Source organism: Carcharhinus amblyrhynchos, chromosome 2, assembly GCF_965287045.1.
Source record: "Carcharhinus amblyrhynchos chromosome 2, sCarAmb.v2.hapA, whole genome shotgun sequence".
Classification (NCBI taxonomy): Eukaryota; Metazoa; Chordata; class Chondrichthyes; order Carcharhiniformes; family Carcharhinidae; genus Carcharhinus; species Carcharhinus amblyrhynchos.
Window position 1 is genome coordinate 37063885 of NC_137325.1, and position 20636 is coordinate 37084520.

Consider the following 20636-nt stretch of genomic DNA (forward strand, 5'->3'; position numbering starts at 1 on the left):
CAATTCATTTCTGTTTGTAGAAATAATTTTATTGAAATGCCTCTTTTAGGATGAAGTTGTTAAAGTTTCATCAAACAACAAATTGGACATGAATTTGGAAAAAAGTAGAGTTCAAGAAATGGTAAGAATTTTTGGTAGTTGAATGCACTTTTTCTTTGTGATGTTTCTCTGCTTTTGAAGGTTTTTAAAGTGGAATGGCATACGCATAGAATTGGTACCTATTTATAACTTGCATGAATTCAAAGTCAATACAAATTGGTCATAGTTGCAGATAATACTCATCTCAGCTGGTGAGTTTAATCAAGGGAGGCAGCTAATTCTGAGGATACTGCTCAAGAAATACCTATTTTGTTCAAAATGTTTTGTCAGTTGCCGGAACAATGAACACTGAAATTTAATACAAGTGTAAGGTATTGTATACAGCAAATCCTGGTCACCAAGACGCATAGCAATATTCAAGCATTGTGTTGTTCCAAAGAGAGTCTAAAGGCTTATCCTTTGTGCTGGGTATGAGAAACTCCAATCTTGGAAGAAGGAGAGAAAAGAGGCATTTGGATGGTAGACAAAATGTAAAAGGTGAATCTGGAAAGTAACATAAACCAATTGAGTGGGACATGTGGATGCTGGTTGAATCTAAAAAGCAAATTTAGTATCACTACAGGAAGTTCTTGAAGATGTTGGTCAATTCTGGCCTAGATCTTCCCATCAGCAGCGGAACAGGAATGCATTTTGCTGACATCATGACTATCCACTTAGCTTTTTAGGGTTGAGCCCTTGATCTTGGTCAGTGCCGCAGCTTGGGTCTAATGAGAAGCAAATTGGGGAAGGCTATTGCACTGATTTTCATTATGAACTAAAAACGTACCCTTTAAGGTCTGCCTTCAGATCTTTGACTTGCAGAATTTTCAAATGTCTGTCACCGATGATGCTACCTCTATAGCCTTGACAATGCTCATCCTTCCCCTACACATCTTTGACAATGCTCACCCACCTTCCTGCGCCCCACCCCCCACCCCCATTTCTGCTGCCTCAGCCTTCCTAAGCAATGTTTGCCTCCCAACTCCCATGACAATGCTTACTCTTTCCCTTCACCTCCCGCCCCAAAAGCATCCTGGTAATGTTCATGTCCTCACCTTCACACAGCTGGAGTACCCGGAGGAAACCCAGGCAGACATGGGAGAATGCGAAAACTCTCTCAAAATAGTGACCCAAGCTGGAATTGAACCTGGGTCCCAGGCACTGAGGAACTAGCAGTGTAAATAAGAGGGGTTATGGGGATAGGTGGGATTGTGGTCGTTGCAGGCTTGATGAGCTGAATGGCCTCCATCTGTACTCTAGGGATTCTATAATACTATTAATATTTCCCCTTGCCAACTGCTGCCTCATCCGTCCCAAAAATATTTGCCTCCAAACTTTTCTGACAATGCCCACCTGGCTGCACACCCACCCCAAATCTTTTTATTGATTTGATTTATTCTTGTCACGTGTTAACATACAGTGAAAAGTATTGTTACTTGCGTGCTATACAGACAAAGCATACTGTTCATAGAGAAGGAAAGGGAATGTAGTGTTACAGTCATAGCTAGGGTGTAGAGAAAGATCAACTTAATGCAAGGTAAGTCCATTCAAGAGTCTGACAGCAGCCGGGAAAAAGCTGTTCTTGAGTCGGTTAGGTACGTGACCTCAGACTTTTGTATCTTTTTCCCAATGGAATAGGGTGGAAGAGAGAATATCCAGGGTGCGTGGGGTCCTTAATTATGCAGGTTGTTTTGCCAAGGCAGCGGGAAGTGTAGACTGAGTCAGTGGATGGTAGCTGGTTTGCGTGATGGATTGGATTACAATCACGACCTTTAGTCGTTCCTTGCGATCTTGGATAGAGCAGGAGCCTTACCAAGCTGAGATACAACCAGAAACAATGCTTTACATGGTGCACCTGTAGAAGTTGGTGAGTCGTAGCTGTCAGCCAATGTTCACCATCTCTTTAGTCCCCTAACCATCTTCTTAGTCTTCTCAGCCCAACATGATTACTATTCTGCTGTCAGTTGGACAGGAGCCAAGGATTCCACAAAGTGAGTCAGGAGAGTTGGGGAGAACATTTTCAGCTGGGGGGTGATTAGTATTGTTGGGTTTGGAGTGGGCTACATGGGGGCTGCTGTTGTGTTGGAGTGTTTTGACACTGCAGCCGAGTTGGTTAGAGCTTGTGCTCCTGAGCAGACTTTACATTTCCTTGGAAGTGAGTGTAGGGCAGGCAGCACAATGGCTACAGCCATTTAATTTCACTGTCATACCAAATGAAGGAGCAGTCCAGGCAGTGTAAAACCAGCTATCAGAAATTATAACATCCTACATACGGACTGTGCAAGTGTAAATGTCAGGACTTTCTCACGGCCCTGATGCACATCAGCGGATTGCATTGAGTCTTTCAATGCTCCGGGTGTTGGAGGATTTGGGCCATGGAATTGACACTCGCCAAAAATTCCGTAATAGCTCGACAAATTTATCCGGTGGCAGGAAATTACAGACGCCTTAATACAGTTCAGTTTCCAAGCTATATTTCCAAGCTGAGTTATATTATTGAATGTGACCTCAGAAAAATTGACCGAACATCTTCACTGCTCTCCATTTCTTGCATTTGAACTGCAGATAGCAATAGTACATTTTGTTATTGAGATTCACAGTCTCTGACTTGACTTCGTCTATTACCCTTAGAAGTCAATATCCGTTGTTTCTCACTGTTGTAACCAGACCTGACAGAATAAAGCAATCTTGCCATTGGGATCACGTATACTGGTGTGAATCTCCTAATGAGCACAAATCTAGGATATTTTTATCTCTAATTCCTATATACTTTCTCTCCCTGATATTGCTTGTATATGTTACATTAAAGTCCTTTCGGTGTTTAAAGTTGAATGAGAACATTTGTTTGCATGTGACTTTGATTAGTGTCGTCTATGGATGCCTTGGGAGTAAACCTGGGAATGGATATTTTCCCCCTAACTTGGCACAGTGTTTTACTATATGGGACAGGAGTGAATACTTTCTATCCCTAAGCAGAAGTGGGAAACATTTGCTTTTTATAGCTGTTAGTCAAAGACTTAATTGGCTGTGATGTTAAAACTTGCCGTTGCTAGGTCTTTCTTTGCTGGAGGCAAGGGAAAGCAAGATGTATTTTTTCTCAGTTTAAACTGGGAACAAGTTGAAGCTGGCCAACCTCCCTCTCCCTCTCCCTCTCCCTCTCCCTCTCCCTCTCCCTCTCCCTCTCCCTCTCCCTCTCCCTCTCCCTCTCCCTCTCCCTCTCCCTCTCCCTCTCCCTTATAAATTGCTACCACAGAGATGCCAGTGTTGGACTGGGGAAGGCAAAATAAGAAGTCTCTCAACACCAGGTTAAAGTCCAACCAAATATTGATTTAAGCAGATGGAGATGGTTGGGCCTAGGTCAGTACCCTGAGGAAGTTCTGAGACTAAGATAATTAATCTTCAATAGCCACAACTTGTTGTATCACTTTGCTGATGATCGAGCTGAGTTGGGGCGGCAGTAGGCAGAGTTGGATTTGTCCTGTTTTTTGTGGACAGACCTCGGGCAGTTTTCCATACTGCTGGATAGATGTCAATGTTGTAGCTGTACTGGAATAGTTTGACTAGGAGTGCAACTTGTTCTGGAGCACGAATCTTCAGTACTATTGCGGGAATGTTGCCAGAGCCCGCAGCCTTTTCAGTCTTCAGTGCCTTCAGCTGTTTAGTGATATCACATGGAGTGAATCAAATTGACTTTCTTAATTCTGGGACCTCAGGAGAAGGCCAAAATGGACCAATCACTCAGCACTTCAGGCTGAAGATTATTGCAAATACTTCAGCTTTGTTCTTACTTGCCTCCTCCATCATTGAGGATGGGGTATGTGACCCACAGTGTCTCATGGTTGCCCTGTCTTGAGTAGCTAGATTGGTTTAAAATCTATCCCACTGAATGTGGTGGTAGTACCACACAAGGCAGTGGAGGGTATCCTCAATGTGAAGTTTTGACTTTGGTCATACCTACTGATATTGTCATCAGATGCATCTGCAGCAGGCAGGTTGGTGAGGATGCAATCAAGTAGGTGTTTCCTTTATTGGTTCCCTCGCCACCTGCCACAGACTTAAACTAGCAGGTTTGTCCTTCAGTTAGTCATGATGTGGAGATTCAACCAGCTCAGGCAGTAGTGGTGCTGCTGAGCCACTTGGTAAATATTGCAATCCCCCACCCAAGTGCATTCTGTGCCTTTGACACCCTAAAGGTGTCATTGCTTCCTGCAACTGTGCTCAAGATGGAGGAGTACTGATTCATGAACTAAGGGGTGTGGCAGTGGGTGGTAATAGTAAGAGGTTTCCTTATCCATGCTTGACCTGATGCCACAAGACTTCATGGAATCAATGTTGAGGACTCCTAGGGCATTTCCTTGCTGAGTCTTTGCTATCCAACCATCAGGAATTGTGATATTAATGTCTAGGACTTTCCAAGGTATGATATGAAAGGGGCAATTTCAGGCTGTTGCTTGATAGAATCCTTAGTGCAGAAGGAGGCCATTTGGCCCATCAGGCCCACACCAACAACAATCCTATCTCCATTACTTCACTTATTTAACCTGCTAATCCCCTGACACTTGAGTGTCAATTGAGAATGCTCATTCAACCTGCACATCTTTGGACAACTGACTGGCTTATTAGGCCATTTCAGTGAACCATGTTACTGTGGGCTTGGAGTCACATGTAGTCCAGGACAAGTAAGGATGGCAGATTTCCTTCCCTAAAGGGCATTAATAAACTAGGTTTTTATGACCATCAGCAATGGCTTCATGGTTACCATTACTGAGTATAGTTTTTATTTCTTGATTTGATTTATTATTATCACATTTTGGGATACAGTGAAAAGTACTGTTTCTTGTGTACTATACAGACAAAACATACCATTCATTGAGTATTTAAGGGAGAAGGAGAGAGTGCAGAATATAACGTTAGTCATATCTCGGGTGTAGAGAAAGATCGACTGGTTACTGGAAGAAAAGTTGCTGCAAAAGATTAAGGTACACGGAGTTGGGGTTAAAGTGTTATTGTGGATTGAGGATTGGCTATCTAACAGGAAGCAGAGTGTTGGAATAAATGGGTGCTTTTCCGGTTGGCAGTTGGTGACTAGTGGCATGCTGCAGGGATCGGTGCTGGGGCCTCAACTGTCTACCATATACATAAACGATCTGGAGGAGGGGACCGAGCGTAGGGTAACAAAGTTTGCGGATGACACAAAGATGAGTGGGAAAGCGAATTGCGTGGAGGATGCGGAAAGTCTGCAGAGAGATTTGGATAGGCTGAGTGAGTGGGCGAGGATCTGGTAGATGGAGTATAACGTTGGCAAGTGTGAGGTTATCCACTTTGGAAGGAATAATAGTAAAATGGATTATTATTTAAATGATGAAAAATTACAACATGCTACTGTGCAGAGGGACCTTGGGGGTCCTTGTGCATGAATCGCAATAAGTCAGTTTGCAGGTGCAGCAGGTGACCAAGAAGGCAAATGGAATGTTGGCCTTTATCGCGAGGGGGATGGAGTATAAAAGCAGGGAGGTCTTGCTGCAATTGTACAAGGTACTGGTGAGGCCGCAACTAGAGTACTGTATGCAATTTTGGTCCCCTTATTTGCGAAAGGATATATTGGCCTTGGAGGGAGTACAGAGAAGGTTCACCAGGTTGATACTGGAGATGAGGGGGTTAGCTTATGAGGAGAGATTGAGTAGATTGGGCCTGTACTCGTTGGAGTTTAGAAGGCTGAGGGGAGATCTTAAGAACATAAGAAATAGGAGCAAGAGTAGGCCATCTGGCCCTTCGAGCCTGCCCCGCCATTCAATAAGATCATGGCTGATCTGTTGTGGCTCAGTTCCACATTCCCGCCCTCTCCCCATAACCCTTAATCCCCTCTCTTATCAAAAACCCATCAACCCGCTTCTTTAAAAATATTTAGCGAGGTAGCCTCCACCACTTCAACGGGCAGAGAATTCCAGAGATTCACCACCCTTTGAGTGAAGAAGTTCTTCCTCAACTCCGTTCTAAACCGCCCCCCCCCCCCTTTATTTTGAGACTGTGCCCCCTAGTCCTACTGTCCTTTTTGAGCGGGAAGAGTCTCTCCACCTCTATCCAGCCATCCCATTCATCATCTTATACGTCTCAATGAGATCTCCCCTCATTCTTCTAAACTCTAACGAGTACAAGCCTAGTTTATTCAGCCTCTCCTCATAGCTCAACCCCCTCAACTCCGGCATCAGCCTAGTAAACCTCCTCTGCACTCCCTCCAAGGCCAAAATATCCTTGCGTAAGTACGGTGCCCAAAACTGCACACAGTACTCCAGCTGCGGCCTCACCAATGCCCTATATAGCCTCAGCAAGACCTCCCTACTTTTATATTCAATCCCCCTCGCTATGAAGGCCAGCATCCCATTTGCCTTCCTGACCACCTGCTGCACCTGCAAGCTGGGTTTTTGCGACTCATGCACAAGGACCCCGAGGTCCCTCTGCACCGTCACCTGCTGCGAAGGACACGAGTCCTTTGTTTGAACAGAGGGGAGTACGGTAGGATGAGAGAGGAATTGGCGAATGTGGACTGGGGGAGTGCGTTGGAAGGTAGGTCTGCTGAGGAGCAGTGGAGGATTTTTAAGGAGATCTTTCTTGGTGCTCAGCAGAAATTTATTCCGATGGTCAAAAAGGACCGTAGGAGGAGAGGTAATCAGCCGTGGATAACGAAGGAGGTGAAGGAAAGTGTTAAATTAAAAGCGGAGGCGTTTAGAGTAGCTAAGAGTAGTGGGCGAGAAGAGGATTGGGAGAGGTTTAAATGTCAACAAAGATTGACAAAGAAGTTGATAAAGAAGGGTAGGAGAAACTATGAAGCTGGGCTAGCGCTTAATATAAAAAAGGATAGCAAGAGTTTTTATAAGTATATAAAAAGGAAGAGGCTGGCTAGGGTGAACGTTGGACCCTTAGAGGATGAGAAGGGGGACTTAGTGGTAGGGGATGGGGAAATGGCTGAGGTCTTGAATAACTTTTTTGTTTCGGTCTTCACGGAGGAGGACGTGAATAATTTGCCGGGTGTTAGAGATGGAAAGGTGGTAGGACTGGAGGGTCTCGATGACATTACTGTTACGAGAGAAGTGGTGGTCGACAGACTGGAGGGGCTGATTGTGGACAAGTCCCCAGGACCGGATGGAATGCATCCGAGGGTTCTGAAAGAAATGGCGGAGGTGATATTGGATGCCTTGGTGGTTATTTTCCAGACATCGCTGGATTCCGGGGAAGTGCCGGAAGATTGGAAAGCGGCTAATGTTACGCCGTTGTTTAAGAAGGGTGCCAGGCAAAATGCGGGGAATTATAGGCCGGTTAGTTTCACGTCTGTTGTAGGTAAAATGTTAGAATCTGTCATCAAGGAGGAAATAGCGAGGCATCTTGAGGGGAATTGCTTGATAGAGCAGACGCAGCACGGTTTCGTTAAGGGGAAGTCGTGTCTGACAAATTTACTTGAGTTCTATGAGGATGTGTCTAGGGCGGTGGATAGAGGAGAGCCAGTGGATGTGGTCTTCCTTGATTTTCAGAAGGCATTTGACAAGGTACCTCACAAGAGGTTATTGCAGAAGGTCAGGGGACATGGAGTTGGGGGTAGGGTGTTAGCGTGGATAGAGGACTGGTTGTCAAATAGGAGGCAGAGAGTGGGGGTCAATGGGTGCTATTCGGATTGGCGGATGGTGATAGTGGAGTGCCTCAGGGGTCGGTGCTGGGGCCTCAGCTATTTACCATTTATATAGATGATCTGGAGGAGGGAACCGAGTGTATGGTGTCGAAATTTGCTGATGACGCCAAGGTTGGTGGAAAGGCAAATTGTGCGGAGGGTGTGGAGAGTCTGCAGAAGGATCTAGATAGGCTGGGCGAATGGGCCAGGAACTGGCAAATGGAATTTAATGTTGGCAAGTGCGAGGTGGTCCACTTTGGTAGGAAGGATTATTACTTACGTGGAGATCTTATAGAGACATATAAGATAATGAAGGGGCTAGACAGGGTAGAGGCAGAGAGATTATTTCCACTTAGAAAGGAAACGAACTAGAGGGCACAGTCTCAAAATAAGGGGGAGTCAATTTAGAACAGAGTTGAGGAGGAACTTCTATGAGGGTGGTGAATCTTTGGAATTCTCTGCTCATTGAAGCAGTGGAGGCTACCTCGTTAAGTGTATTTAAGTCACAGGCAGATAGATTTCTGATCAATAAGGGAATTAAAGGTTATAGGGAGCAAGCAGTGAAGTGAAACTGAACCATTGTCAGATCAGCCATGATCTTATTGAATGGCGAGGCAGGCTAGATGGCCTACTCCTGTTCCTATTTCTTATGTTCTTATGATTTAGTATATGGGAGGTCCATTCAAAAGTTTGATGGCAACAGGGAAGAAGTTGTTCGAGTCATTAGGTAAGTGATCTTCCACCTTCTTCAATGAAAGAAGGTGGAAGAATGTGTACCAGGAGCATGTGGGGTCCTTGATTAATGCTGGCTTCTTTACCAAGCCAGCAGGAAGTGTAGATGGAGTCAATGAATGGGAGGCTGATTTGTGTGAAGGACTGGACTACGTTTGCAACTCTTTGTAGTTTCCTGAGGTCTTCAACAGAGCAGGAGCCATACCAAGCTGTGCTAGAAGCAGAAAGGATGCTTTCAAACTTAAAAATGGAGTTGGAGTGGAATTTGGCTACACAGTCGTAAGTGTATAAGGAGTATAGTAAGGGACGAAGGACACAGCCTTGCGGGGCACTGGTGTTGAGGATAATCATGGAGGAGGTGTTGTTGCCTATCCTTAATTGCAGTCTTTGGGTTAGGAAGTCTCAGATCCAGTCACAGAGGGAGGAGCCAAGCCAAAGATCACAAAGTTGGAGATTAGTTTTGTAGGAATAATGGTGTTAAAAAGTAAGCTGTAATCAAATAAATAGGAGTCTGACATAAATGTCCTTGTTGTTCAGGTGTTCCAGGGTTGAGTGTAGGGCCAGGGAGATGGCATCTGCTGTGGACCTGTTGTGATAGGCAAACTGTGGTGGATCCAGACAGTTTGGGAGACGGGAGTTGTTGCAAGCTATGATTAACCTTTTGAAGCACTTACTAATGATGGATGTCAGAGCCACTGAGTGGTAGTCATTAAGGCACACTGCCTGGTTTTTCTTTGGTACAGGAATGACAGTTGACTTATTAACTGATGAGCAGAATGGCCTCCTTATACGCTGTAGGGATTCTATGAATTTAATTTACACCAGCTGCCATGGTGGGAATTTAACCAGTGTCCCCAGAGCATGAGCCTGGGCCTCTGGATTGCTAGTCTGGTAATAGACATTACCACATCAGCACATAAAGAGTAATATATTGGTTACCGTGTTTATGCCTATATTGGTGCCTTTATACTGCGTGGAGATGTACACAGCTGTGAAGCATATCATAAAATCCTTGAATAAAGAAGTGGAATGCACTCTTCCACCACTTTATACACTATCAACACTTTGCTTTATAATACCCAGAATTTTAGATGCAAAAAGTCTAGTAAGGGACATCCTTATCCAGTGGTGTTGGGATTTCACCATTAGAAACTATGGAGCAGTGTCATACAGACTAGGAAAGTCCAGTGACCCATGCTAGAAAGTATAATTGCCACAGCATTTGCCTAGTTTTAGGAGGGTCATAATGCCCAGCATAACTTTGATGCAAGTTATATTTAAGACATGAGTAACAGTGTGTTGGGGCAAATGAGCTACTTATTATTGGAAGACTTATCCTAAATCTGCTTGAGTGAAGGAAACAGATCATCAGTTATCATTACCCCTTATGGACTTGACTCTGTTCATCTTTTGCAGCAGGTTTGAGGGAAGAGAGCTTCTGAAGCCTGACACTAGCAAGGAGCTCTTGATTTTGAGGATAAAAATGACTTCCTTTTCCAATTCATCTGTCCTACCACCACCACCTTGGCTCAAACAATACCAATTTATTTGCAGCTTTGTGGTGGTAAAGTGAAAAATAGAAATGACTGTTATTTGTTTTTTGGGTTTGGTGGTATAGGGTGTAGGAAAGTAATATCTATTTTGTGCACTAGAATATACATGGTTTTAAAAATTCATTTTACGGTATGTGGGCGTCGCTGGCTAGGCCAGTATTTATTGCCCATTCCCTAGTTGCCCTTCAGAAGGTGGTGGTGAGCAGCTGCCTTGAACTGCTGCAGTCTGAGGTGATATACCCAGTGTTGTTGGGGAGCAAATCCAGTATTGAAGGAATATGATATATTTCCAAGTCAGTGAATTGGAGGGGGATCTCCAATCTCTTTGATTTTATTTATTATTGTCACGTATTAGCATACAGTGAAAAGTATTTTTCTTGTGCACTATACTGACAGCATACTGTTCATAAAGAAGGAAATGAGAGAGAGCAGAAAGTGTTGGAGTCATAGCTAGGGTGTAGAGAAAGATCCAAAATGGCAGTAGTTGTAGATTTGGAAGGTATTACCTAAGGAACCTGGTGAGTTCCTGCAGTGCATTACACACAGCTGCCACGTTCGTTGATGGTGCAGGAATTGAATGTTTGTGAAGAGGTAGCAATCAAGCAAACTGCTTTGTCGTAGAACTTCTTGACTGTTTTTGGAGTTGCACTTACCCAGATAAGTGGAGAGTATTCCATTACAATCTTGATTCGCAAGTGATGGAAAGGCTTTGGGGAGTCAAGAGACGAATTACTCACCTCAGGATTCCCCAGCCTTTGACCAGCTCTGTTACCACTGTACTTATTTGGCTCGTCCAGTTCAGTTTCTGCTCAATGGTAACTCCAGGCTGTTCATGATGGAGGAATCGTGGTTTTTAATGTCATTGAATCTCAAGGGGCGATAGTTAGATCCTCTCTCGTTGGCGGTGGTCATGATCCAGCACTTGTGTAGCAGAAATGTTTCTTGTCAGCCCAAGCCTGGATATTGCCCAGGGCCTGCTGCATTTGGATATGAACTGCTTTAGTATTTGAGAAGTTGTGATTGATGCTGAACATTGTGCCAGCATCTGCAAACATCCCCACTTGTGATCTTGTGATGAAAGGGGGAGCATTGATGAAGCAGCTAAGGATGGTTGGGCCTAAAATACAACAATAAAGAACTTCTGCAAAACTTCTAATCAGGTGAAATCTGTTGAATTGACTTTATGCTACTGTTAAATCTTTGTTTTAATAAACCTGACTTGTTTATAGTTTTGTGGTTTATAGTCTGGTGGTGTTTATTCCTCTTCAGTACAAAAGTGGGTTTGTGCTATTTTAATATGATAATCTCAGTAACCAGCTTTTCTGTTGTATACTGTGCATATATGTTTAATAATGAGTTACGAGTGAAAGAATATTTACAATAGTCTTTCAGAGTTAAGAATGAGGAAGCATTTGGTGATGCACTATAATTGCAACTATGTATACCAAGTTTAGAACAAGTTTAGATTGGAATGCATAGCAAAAGAATTTCAGCCATTAGTTTCTTACGAACATCATGCCTTCGCATCTGCCATTCTAGTGTTAGCAAGAATCTTGTTTTAAAGGTTATTGTTTAGTACAGAATTTATTTGCAAAAAAAAAATCAGTATAGCATAGAACATTTGAACACCCATACTAAATGTCACACCAAGCTGCCTATTTGAACTTTGTAATCTATTTCTGGTGTTACTTTCTGTCTGCCTCTACAGTTAACAGAGCATGAAAAGAGAGTATTGGAAACCAGAGCAGATATTGTAGAGTTGGTAAGACTTGTCTTTTGAAACTTAATTATTCCTTATAATTGTTCTTCGTATGGCCACGTTAATGTTGGAGAACTTCAAAATACTTTGGGATTTAAAATACTAATAAAGACAATTAGAACAGACTGGATTAACTTAGGATAAGAATCTTAGACTGCCTTGTATTTTACCGAGGTACTGTCTGCATAGAAACACGCACAACCACGGTTACAGAATTTAAACATGTAGTTTTGAAAGTTTATTATTGAAGAGGCATACATCTTGGCTAATGGCACAGGGTTCTAAGGCATCAGGGGAAATAGGCCAGTCAGGTGAACCACATATACCCATAGAAGCATACCTGTTATCAGCATGGGTACAGACAGCTCGGTGAATGAGAGATCCATTGAGCAAAGACAAGTTGGTGATTCCAGACAGCTAAATGAATAGGCCAGATAAGAATCCAGAACCATAGGCCATGGGAATGTGAAGCAGAAACTACTAGAGCGTATCGTTCTCATACTGTCGTACAAAGGATATCTGTAAATGGCCGAGGTATATAACATTTAATAATTGGCTCATGATGAGCCAGAAGGCGGGTAAAATCTCTTTTGGAAGTTGTATAACTGTATTGCCACTGATGTAACTTCAGAGAAGGGTTAGTTTGCCTGGCCTTTGGTCAATAAAGCAACATCTTTTACCAGGATGCTGTAGCCACGAGTCTTTGTATTAGCTAAAGTTAAGCTCAATACTTAGCCTCTGAAAAAACCCCTACAGAATTGGCACTTCTAAGCAGGGCAACTCACTGGATCTGACTGTAACACATGTCTCAAGAGTGGGTGAGTATGTTTTTACCACCCAATAATTAGAGGGGTTATGTGTCAGCTTGCCAGAACGTTTTTAGCTAAACTTTAGCTAATACAAAGTTTCGTCATCACTTTTTTTGGCAAGCATTCAGAATCCACGACTAATTCTTTTCTTAGAATCTAATTCTAGAATTATCTTTTCAGTGCCAATCATATCAGGAATATATCTTTGAACCTAATGAGAAGTTTTCATCCAAGGTTAATCCAAAACAAGAGTTATTATAATTTCAAATATCCCAACCTTTAATTAACCCTACCAAATTAGGACTGTCACATTTTCACACTTATCTTGCATCTTCCACCCTATGTTTAAAATTTGCATGTTTAGTTATTCCCCACAGATCTGCTTTTATAAACTAATGCTGATGTGAATTTCAAAGTGATTGCTGCAGCTCAAATTTTAAACAAGTCAATTTCCACTTCCAGCTTCTTAAGCTGACAGAGCTAGAAACCTTTGTTGAATTCCTGTATTTTCTTGAGGACAATCGTGGCCATCAATTATACTCAAGGTTAAGGAATTTCAAAATCTTATTTCAGTTACACTTTTAACCAATCCAATTTCCATTTGATTTTAAACTCTCTATCAAACCCATTATTGTAAAATCTTAATTAGGAGAAAAGTAACATTAAAACCCCAAAGCAAACAGCATAACAAAAACATCCACACAAGTACTGTATTGAACAGACAAATTATCTTTTGAAATTTAATTACATAATTCACTTTGTTCCTTACCATGGCCATGATTTCTTCCTTGGATTGAAGGTTAGAATGAAAAGGAAGACTTGTATTTACAGAGCACTTTTCATGACCAACAGAGGCCTCCAAGCCAAATGAAGCGTGGTAATGAAAGAAACATGATGATCATGGCCAGATAATCAGTTTTGTGATGCTGATTGAGGAGAAAATATTGGTCAAGATTCCAGGGATAACTCTCCTGCTGTTCAAGATAGTGCATTGGAATCATCTACATTAATCTGAGAACACTAGCATTTGATTCAAAAGACAGCCTCTTTGATAGCGTAGCACTCCCTCAGTTAAGCTGCAATGTAGGCCTTGATGTTCATGCTCAAGTGCCAAAAGGGGTCCTGAACTGAGGACATTGCACCTTAGCCTACACTGTTGAATAGTTGAGCTCCTGCCTTTCTCTATGGTAGTTTCAGACAGTATCTATTTGTAGGAGTGCTTTTTCTTTATAAACTGCTTAATGTCACTTAAGTTTTGATGTGGCTCCTACCTAACTTCCAGCATTCGCAGCAAAACCAAGCTGTGACTCAAATAAACCGAAAGATAGACACTGAAGTAGCGGGGCTCAAAACTCTGTTGGAATCCCACAAACTTGATACCATTAAATATTTAGCAGGTAAGAAGTTTGTTTGAGATTGGTAATGATTGCTGTATATGCTGTAAATTGTTCTATAAGTCACCTATGCATTTGCTGATGGCAGGAGTGTGAGATCAGGTATCTAATAGACAGTATGACATCTAACTTCCAAATTAAGTAAAATGGAAATCAAGAATGAATGAAAGAAAAGTATGTTATAATAGTTGCTTCTTAATTGTGATCAAGCAATAATAAATGGGCTAAGGATTTTTTAGATACACTTGTTAATTTAAGTAATATGTAATCTCTTGAGCATGTTACTTTTTAATTTCAGTACTGTATAGCTCAAACTTTCAAATATCTTTTGAATCTATACTTTTCTCCTAGAGTTGCTTAGAAGTTTTTTGCATTGAATCTTGCTTGGTTGAAATCACAGTGGTGTAGGAGATGCATGTCTGCTGGTTCGCTTTGATTATTTTGCCAAAACTGACTCTTCCCAATCAGGATCAGAATGTCAGATTTTCATGGGTCAATGATTCATAGATCATAGTAAGAAGCAGGTCTTAGCATGCAAATCTGAGGACCTAATATAAAGGATGTTCCTCTATGATTGGAATTAATTGATTGCAGTGTAACTACAACAATTTCATTTTCATGAAAAAGTTTTTGAGCTGGTGAAATAATGTACATTTGACAATCTTGCCATTGATCTTTATTCTTGATGCATGTTTCCTTGTAGGTTCAATTTTCACATGTCTTACCATAGTACTTGGATTTTATCGCCTCTGGGTATGAAATTTAATCCCTCGCTGGACGTTAACATTCATCCTCAAGGTGTCAGGAAAATGATCCATTGTGATTGTTTGTTTATAATATCTAGGACATAATCATCTGCGAAGCTTGGATGCCTTAAAGAATCAAGACTTTTGTATATTAATTCACTTAAAAATTTGTGTTAATCTATTGAACTTTTTAAATGTAGTATGCATTTTGTTACCAAATTTGGTGCTGACAAATTATGTATGCTAAATTATGTAAATTGAGAGAATTGCACATGTAAATTTTGTACTAATTTAACAATTTAAAGCTATTCTTCATTTATTTTTACCACAAACCTGTATTACTTGTCTCAAAATAGTTTTTTATTCTACTTCTTTTGGCCAACCAAAAATTAAGTTATCAGTGTTCATTATAAAGTTCACATTGCTGTTTGTGATAGTAACAGCTTAGACATACAGGGTGTATGCAGAAAAAAGCTTCTGGAAGCTCGTCAGTAATTGTTTCACACTGGACAAGTTTGGGATATTTTCACATGTACAGAAACCAAAGCAAAAATTGTCAAATTTTTGTTTGCATTGTTTCCAAATCATTTGGTAGAGATCATGACAGTTCAGGAATTTTGTTGATAAACTATCATCAGTTAGTACTGGAATTAATCTCATGATTATCAAAAGCATTTAAGGAATGATTTAATGCTTCCCAGTAGTGTCAGGCGAGTTATGTGAATGATGTATCAACTTCAATCAGTGCAGTACCACATATCAGTGCCCATAATTTCATAAAATCTAATTTTGCAGTGTTTTGTAATAAGAATAAAAATAATGTAGCTAATGTATACAGGAAAAAGAAAAGCCAAATGAATCACATTCAATCAAGCTTTAAGGTGTTTTTCAACTTATCCTGCAAAGCATTTCTCTATTCCCAGATTTGCAGAAGAACTTGTTTCTATTATTTGGCCTGATGAAACTTTCTAATAATTGTCTTTTTAAGTAAGAATTTGGATAGATGTATAATTTAATTTTTCTTCACTAATTTATCAGAAAAATTTCTCGCCTTTTTAAAAACTAAACCTAATAAATAGTGTTAAGACCAATTGGAAATGTGAAAGCATTTGTTCTTCTTACCTTGCAAAATATTGGGACAACAAAATAATGATCAGTATTTTAACCTGATGTTTTGACTGATATCGGAGTTAGTTGATCTAGGCCTGCGTAGAATAAAATACTGCAATTTGATTTCTGCCACTGTGTAGAGAGAGAATATGACAAGATTTTCAACCTAGTTGTTTTCCAGTGATTCCTGCTGGACTGTGCATAATTGGAACTGATTTGGTGTGCCATCATGTCTTGCATGATGACCAGTCAGTTAACCACCTACATTCTTAGATGCAGAAAAGTTACTTGGATGAGATGCAAGAAAGTATCTGATGCCTGTGGAATTTTTCCTGTGGAATCAATTTATTCAGGCAAAACAAGCATAAAAATACCAAAAAATTGAATCTTCTATTAACATTGCATCTTAGAGGAAGTTTAAACTTTGAAATGGTGGAAGTTAAATGTGATGCCAATAGTTGCATTTTCTCCCATTGAAATTTAAAGTTATTTCATGCATTGTTTAAGGCTAAAAGAGAAACCAATTTGTGCTGTAAATATTCCCTCTATTTAATGTTGAAGTCTTGCAGCTCTGCCATGGTCTCATTGACATTTGTAATGTTTATATGAACAGTAATGAATTAAAAAAAAATTAACAGGATATGGTAATGTTGTCTTTTGTACCTATACTTGGTATGATAATTCACTTTTTTTGAGCAAAACTGGGTAGTTAATTGAAAGAATGGCCATTTAATTGCTGGCTACAAAGCTAACCTGTAACTTATCAGCCCTGTAATTTCCTATGTACAATGCAAAACACTAATTAAACTTGCTTTAATAATGTGCTGAATAAATAGATTTTAGCTGTGTACGATTTGACATTATACAAATTCAAGTTGTATATAATGCTTCAACATAACTTTCAGAACTCAGTGCCTCTGGAAATTTTCCCTCCACAGCCTCCAACCTCATCCCCCAACCCAATACAGTCTACTGCTACCTCCTTGCCAAAATCCAGAAATAGGACAGCCCTGATGGATTCAATATATCAGTCTGTTCCTGCCGTACGGAACTAATTTCTTCCTATCTTGAATCCATGTTGTCTCCCGTTGTCTGGTCTCTTCCCACCTAATTTGTGATTCCTCTGATTTCCTATGTCTTATCAACAATTTCCAGTTCTCTGGCCTTAAGTGCCTCCTTTTCATTATGGACGTCCAATCCTTCTACATCACCAAACCCGACCAGGGAGGTCTGAGGGCTCTCTGCCTCTGCCTGTTCCTTGAGCAGAGATCCGAATACTCCCCATCCGCCATCACTTTCCTCCTCCTGGTTGAACTTGTTCTGTCGCTCAATAATTCCTCCTTTTGACTTGTCTCACTTCTTGCAAATAAAAGATGTGGCCATGAGTTACCACATGGGCCCCAGTTATGACTGTCTTTTTAATAGTTCTTGTTCCAGTGCTATTCAAGCCTGCTGCCACAACTGTTTTTTTCCATTATATTGATGGTTATATCCGTGTTGCTTAGTACTGTCACCTAGACCTGGGAAAAATGATTTTTTTTTCCAGCCCCTTCTCCCTTCACATGGTTCATCTCCAGTACTTCTATTCTCTACATTGACCTTTCTGTCTCCATTTCCAACAATAGCCTGACCACCAGTATTCATTACAAGCCCACAGACTCCCACGGCTACCTCAAGTACAACTCCTTGCCCTGCTTCCTGCTAGGACTCCACCTCCATCACACCTGTTCCAATGATGCCACCTTTGAAAATTCTGCTTCTGACGTGTTTTTCCTTAACTGAAGTTACCCCTTAATGTTTGACAGGGCACTCAATTGGGTTCAATCCATTTCCAGCACCTCTGTCTTCATCCCTTCTCTCAAATTGTGACAGGGTCCATCTTGTCCTCACTTTCCAGCCCAAGAGCCTCCACGTTCAAAGAATCATCCTCTGCCATCTCCAGCATGATGCCACCAAGAATCTTTCTGACGTCCCCTGTCAGCATTTCACAGGAAAAGCTTCCTGTATGACACACTGGTCCACTCGTCCATCACATCCAACTTCGCGTCCCTTTTCCATGACACCTTCCCTTGCAATCACTGGTGCAACACCTGCTGCTTTATCTCCTTCCTCTCCATTCATGACCCCAAACACTCCTTTAAGGTTAAGCAGCATTTCACTTGTATCTCCTTGCATTCCAGTCTCCTCAACACTGGGGAGGCTAAATGCAGACTGGGTGACTACTTTGCAGAACACCTTTGCTCAATCCACAAGCAAAACCCAATCTTCCTGCTGTTTTGCCATTTTAACTCAGCACCTTGCTCTCCTGTCCATCCTTGGCCTGTTGCAGTGCTCCAGTGAAACCCAGCACAAACTTGGAGCAGCATCTCATTTTCCAGTTAGGCGGGTTAGAGCCTGTGGGACTCAACATTGAGTTCAACTTCAGACTGTGATCTTGCTCCATTATCTTAAAATGCGTGGGGTATGAAAAAGGGAGTTTTTGTCTTGATGCAAAAACGTTCCTTCCCCCTCCCCCACTGTGGTCATCTATCTCTTTCTTTTAAATTTGATTAACTTGTTGCAATGTTTTAGATACTACATTGTAGGTACAAGAGATTTTGCCTGTCAGTTCTGATGAAGAGCCAAATTGTCTCAAAACTTTAACTCCGTTGTTTCTCCTTACAGATGTGCTTGGTTGAAGTTATTAGGTGACATTTTAGCTTCATTTGAAGCAATTTTTAAAAGTGGCATCTTGGCCTTTTGGCTAAGATGCAAATGAGATCAAGCCTTGGAGAAGGAGTTATGCCTCCTACAATCAACTTGGATCATGTAGATCAAGCGCAAGACAGGAGGTGAGAGCCCTGTCTTGTCAGCTTGGATCAGGAATGTCTCAACTTGTTGAGACTCTGAATTGGACTTGATTTGATTGAATTGGAATAAAAACAAAAAAAAATGCTGCCAGGTCTTTTGAATTTTTTTCAGCATACTCAGTTTGTTTTTAACTTTCAAATTTGTTTTGTTTGATAGAGAAACAAATTAGCTTAGTTGAAGTCAAATGTTTAGCCTGTAAAATACCATTTGCAAGAAACAGTTGTAGGCTGCTGTGCTGTTTAATATTTATGCCTTGCATTCATATAGGAACCATCAAGATCTTCCTACAGAGGCCAAGGAACATAGGAGCAGGCCACCTGGCCCTTTAAGCCTGCTCCACCATTAGATAAGATCATGGCTGATCTGATCGAGGTCTCAACTCCACTTTTCTTTGTCTCTCCTATATCCCTCAACTCCCTTATCTATCAAAAATCAATTCACTTAAGCATTGAATAAATTCAATAACCCAGTCCCCACTGCTTTCAGGAAAGAGAATTCTTCAGGCTAATGTCCCTCTGAAAGAAAAAAAAACTCACCTCCATCTTGTGAGGAAACCCCTTATTTTGATCTGATTTATTATTGTCACATGTTATAACGGTTTAGAACGGAGTTGAAGAATTTCTTCACTCAAAGGGTGGTGAATCTCTGGAATTCTCTGCCCGTTGAAGTGGTGGAGGCTACCTCGCTAAATATTTTTAAGATGCGGGTTGATGGGTTTTTGATAAGAGGGGGGATTAAGGGTTATGGGGAGAGGGCGGGAATGTGGAACTGAGCCACGACAGATCAGCCATGATCTTATTGAATGGCGGGGCAGGCTCGAAGGGCCAGATGGCCTACTCCTGCTCCTATTTCTTATGTTCTTATAACCTATGGTGAAAAGGATTGTCTCTTGTGCTCGACACAGACAAAACATATTGTTCACAGAGAAGGGAATGAGAGGGTTCAGAATATAGTATTACAATCGTAGCTAGGGTGTAGAGAAAGACCAACTTAGTGCAAAGTAAGTCCATTCAAAAATCTGACAGCAGCAGGGAAGAAGCTGTTCTTCAGTCGGTTGGTAAGTGACTTTTGCATTTTTTTTCCTGAAGGAAGAGGGCGGAAGAGAGTTGAAACTGCTCCCTACAAGAGAAGCATCTTCTCAGTGTCCATCCTATTAAGTCCCCTCGGAACGTTTCAATCCGATCATCTCTCATTTGTCTAAACCCAATGGATACAATGCCAACCTTTCTTCGGCTGATGGTCCCTTCTTCCCAGCAATGAGTGAAGTTAACATTCTCTGAATTGCTTCTAACACATTTGTATCCTTTTCAAATAAGGAGACCACAACTTTACACTGTATTCCAGATGTGGTCTCACCAAGGCCTTGCACAGATGCAGAAAGACTTCCCTAATTTATGCTCCATTCCCCTCATTGTAACAGCCAACGTTCCACTTACTTTACCACTTACTGTGTCCACTTACTAACTTTGTGATTTATGTACCAGGTCATCCAGATCTCAGTGGACTACAGAATTCTAAAATCTCTCTCTTTAAATAGTATATAGTTATTCTTCCTGCAAATGTGGACACATTCATATTCTATAACATTATACTCCACCATATTTTTGCCTATACCAAAGGTATACCTGATATAACAAATCATCTTATAGCATTTATTTTGTCTGTGTTTTCCATTATATGCATTATTTCTAGTAAGTATTGAATGAAGGAACAACAACAGTAGCTGAAAGAAATTTCTGCCCCTCCATAAGCCTGTCTTAATTACATACTTCATAATCAGACAAGCAAGAATGTCCAGTAAAAACCTCTTGTCCAGCCCTTGTTTTGTTACTTTGGGGATCTTCCAAAGATCAAGCCTTGAGCCCCTCTTTGCTCTTCTATAGAATCTACAATGCAGAAGGAAGCCATTTGGCCCATCAGGCCTGCACCAACAACAATGCCACCC

The 20636-nt window shown here is 41.2% G+C and overlaps 1 protein-coding gene across 2 annotated transcripts in view; it reads left to right on the forward strand.

The window, feature by feature from the left end:
* The window catches only part of LOC145353754 (mitochondrial calcium uniporter regulator 1-like), a 51464-nt gene extending 34393 nt beyond the window's left edge, over positions 1-17071 (forward strand). The window contains exons 6-9 of one of the 2 annotated variants that reach the window (XM_080204530.1): positions 50-121; positions 11732-11785; positions 13874-13988; positions 14689-17070. In XM_080204530.1, the coding sequence (XP_080060656.1) occupies positions 50-121; positions 11732-11785; positions 13874-13988; positions 14689-14744 (297 nt within the window). In that variant the 3' untranslated portion in view covers positions 14745-17070. Of the gene's footprint in view, positions 1-49; positions 122-11731; positions 11786-13873; positions 13989-14688 lie in introns of both variants that reach the window. The other variant, XM_080204538.1, reaches the window with a different exon arrangement.
* The last annotated feature ends 3565 nt before the right edge of the window (positions 17072-20636 follow it).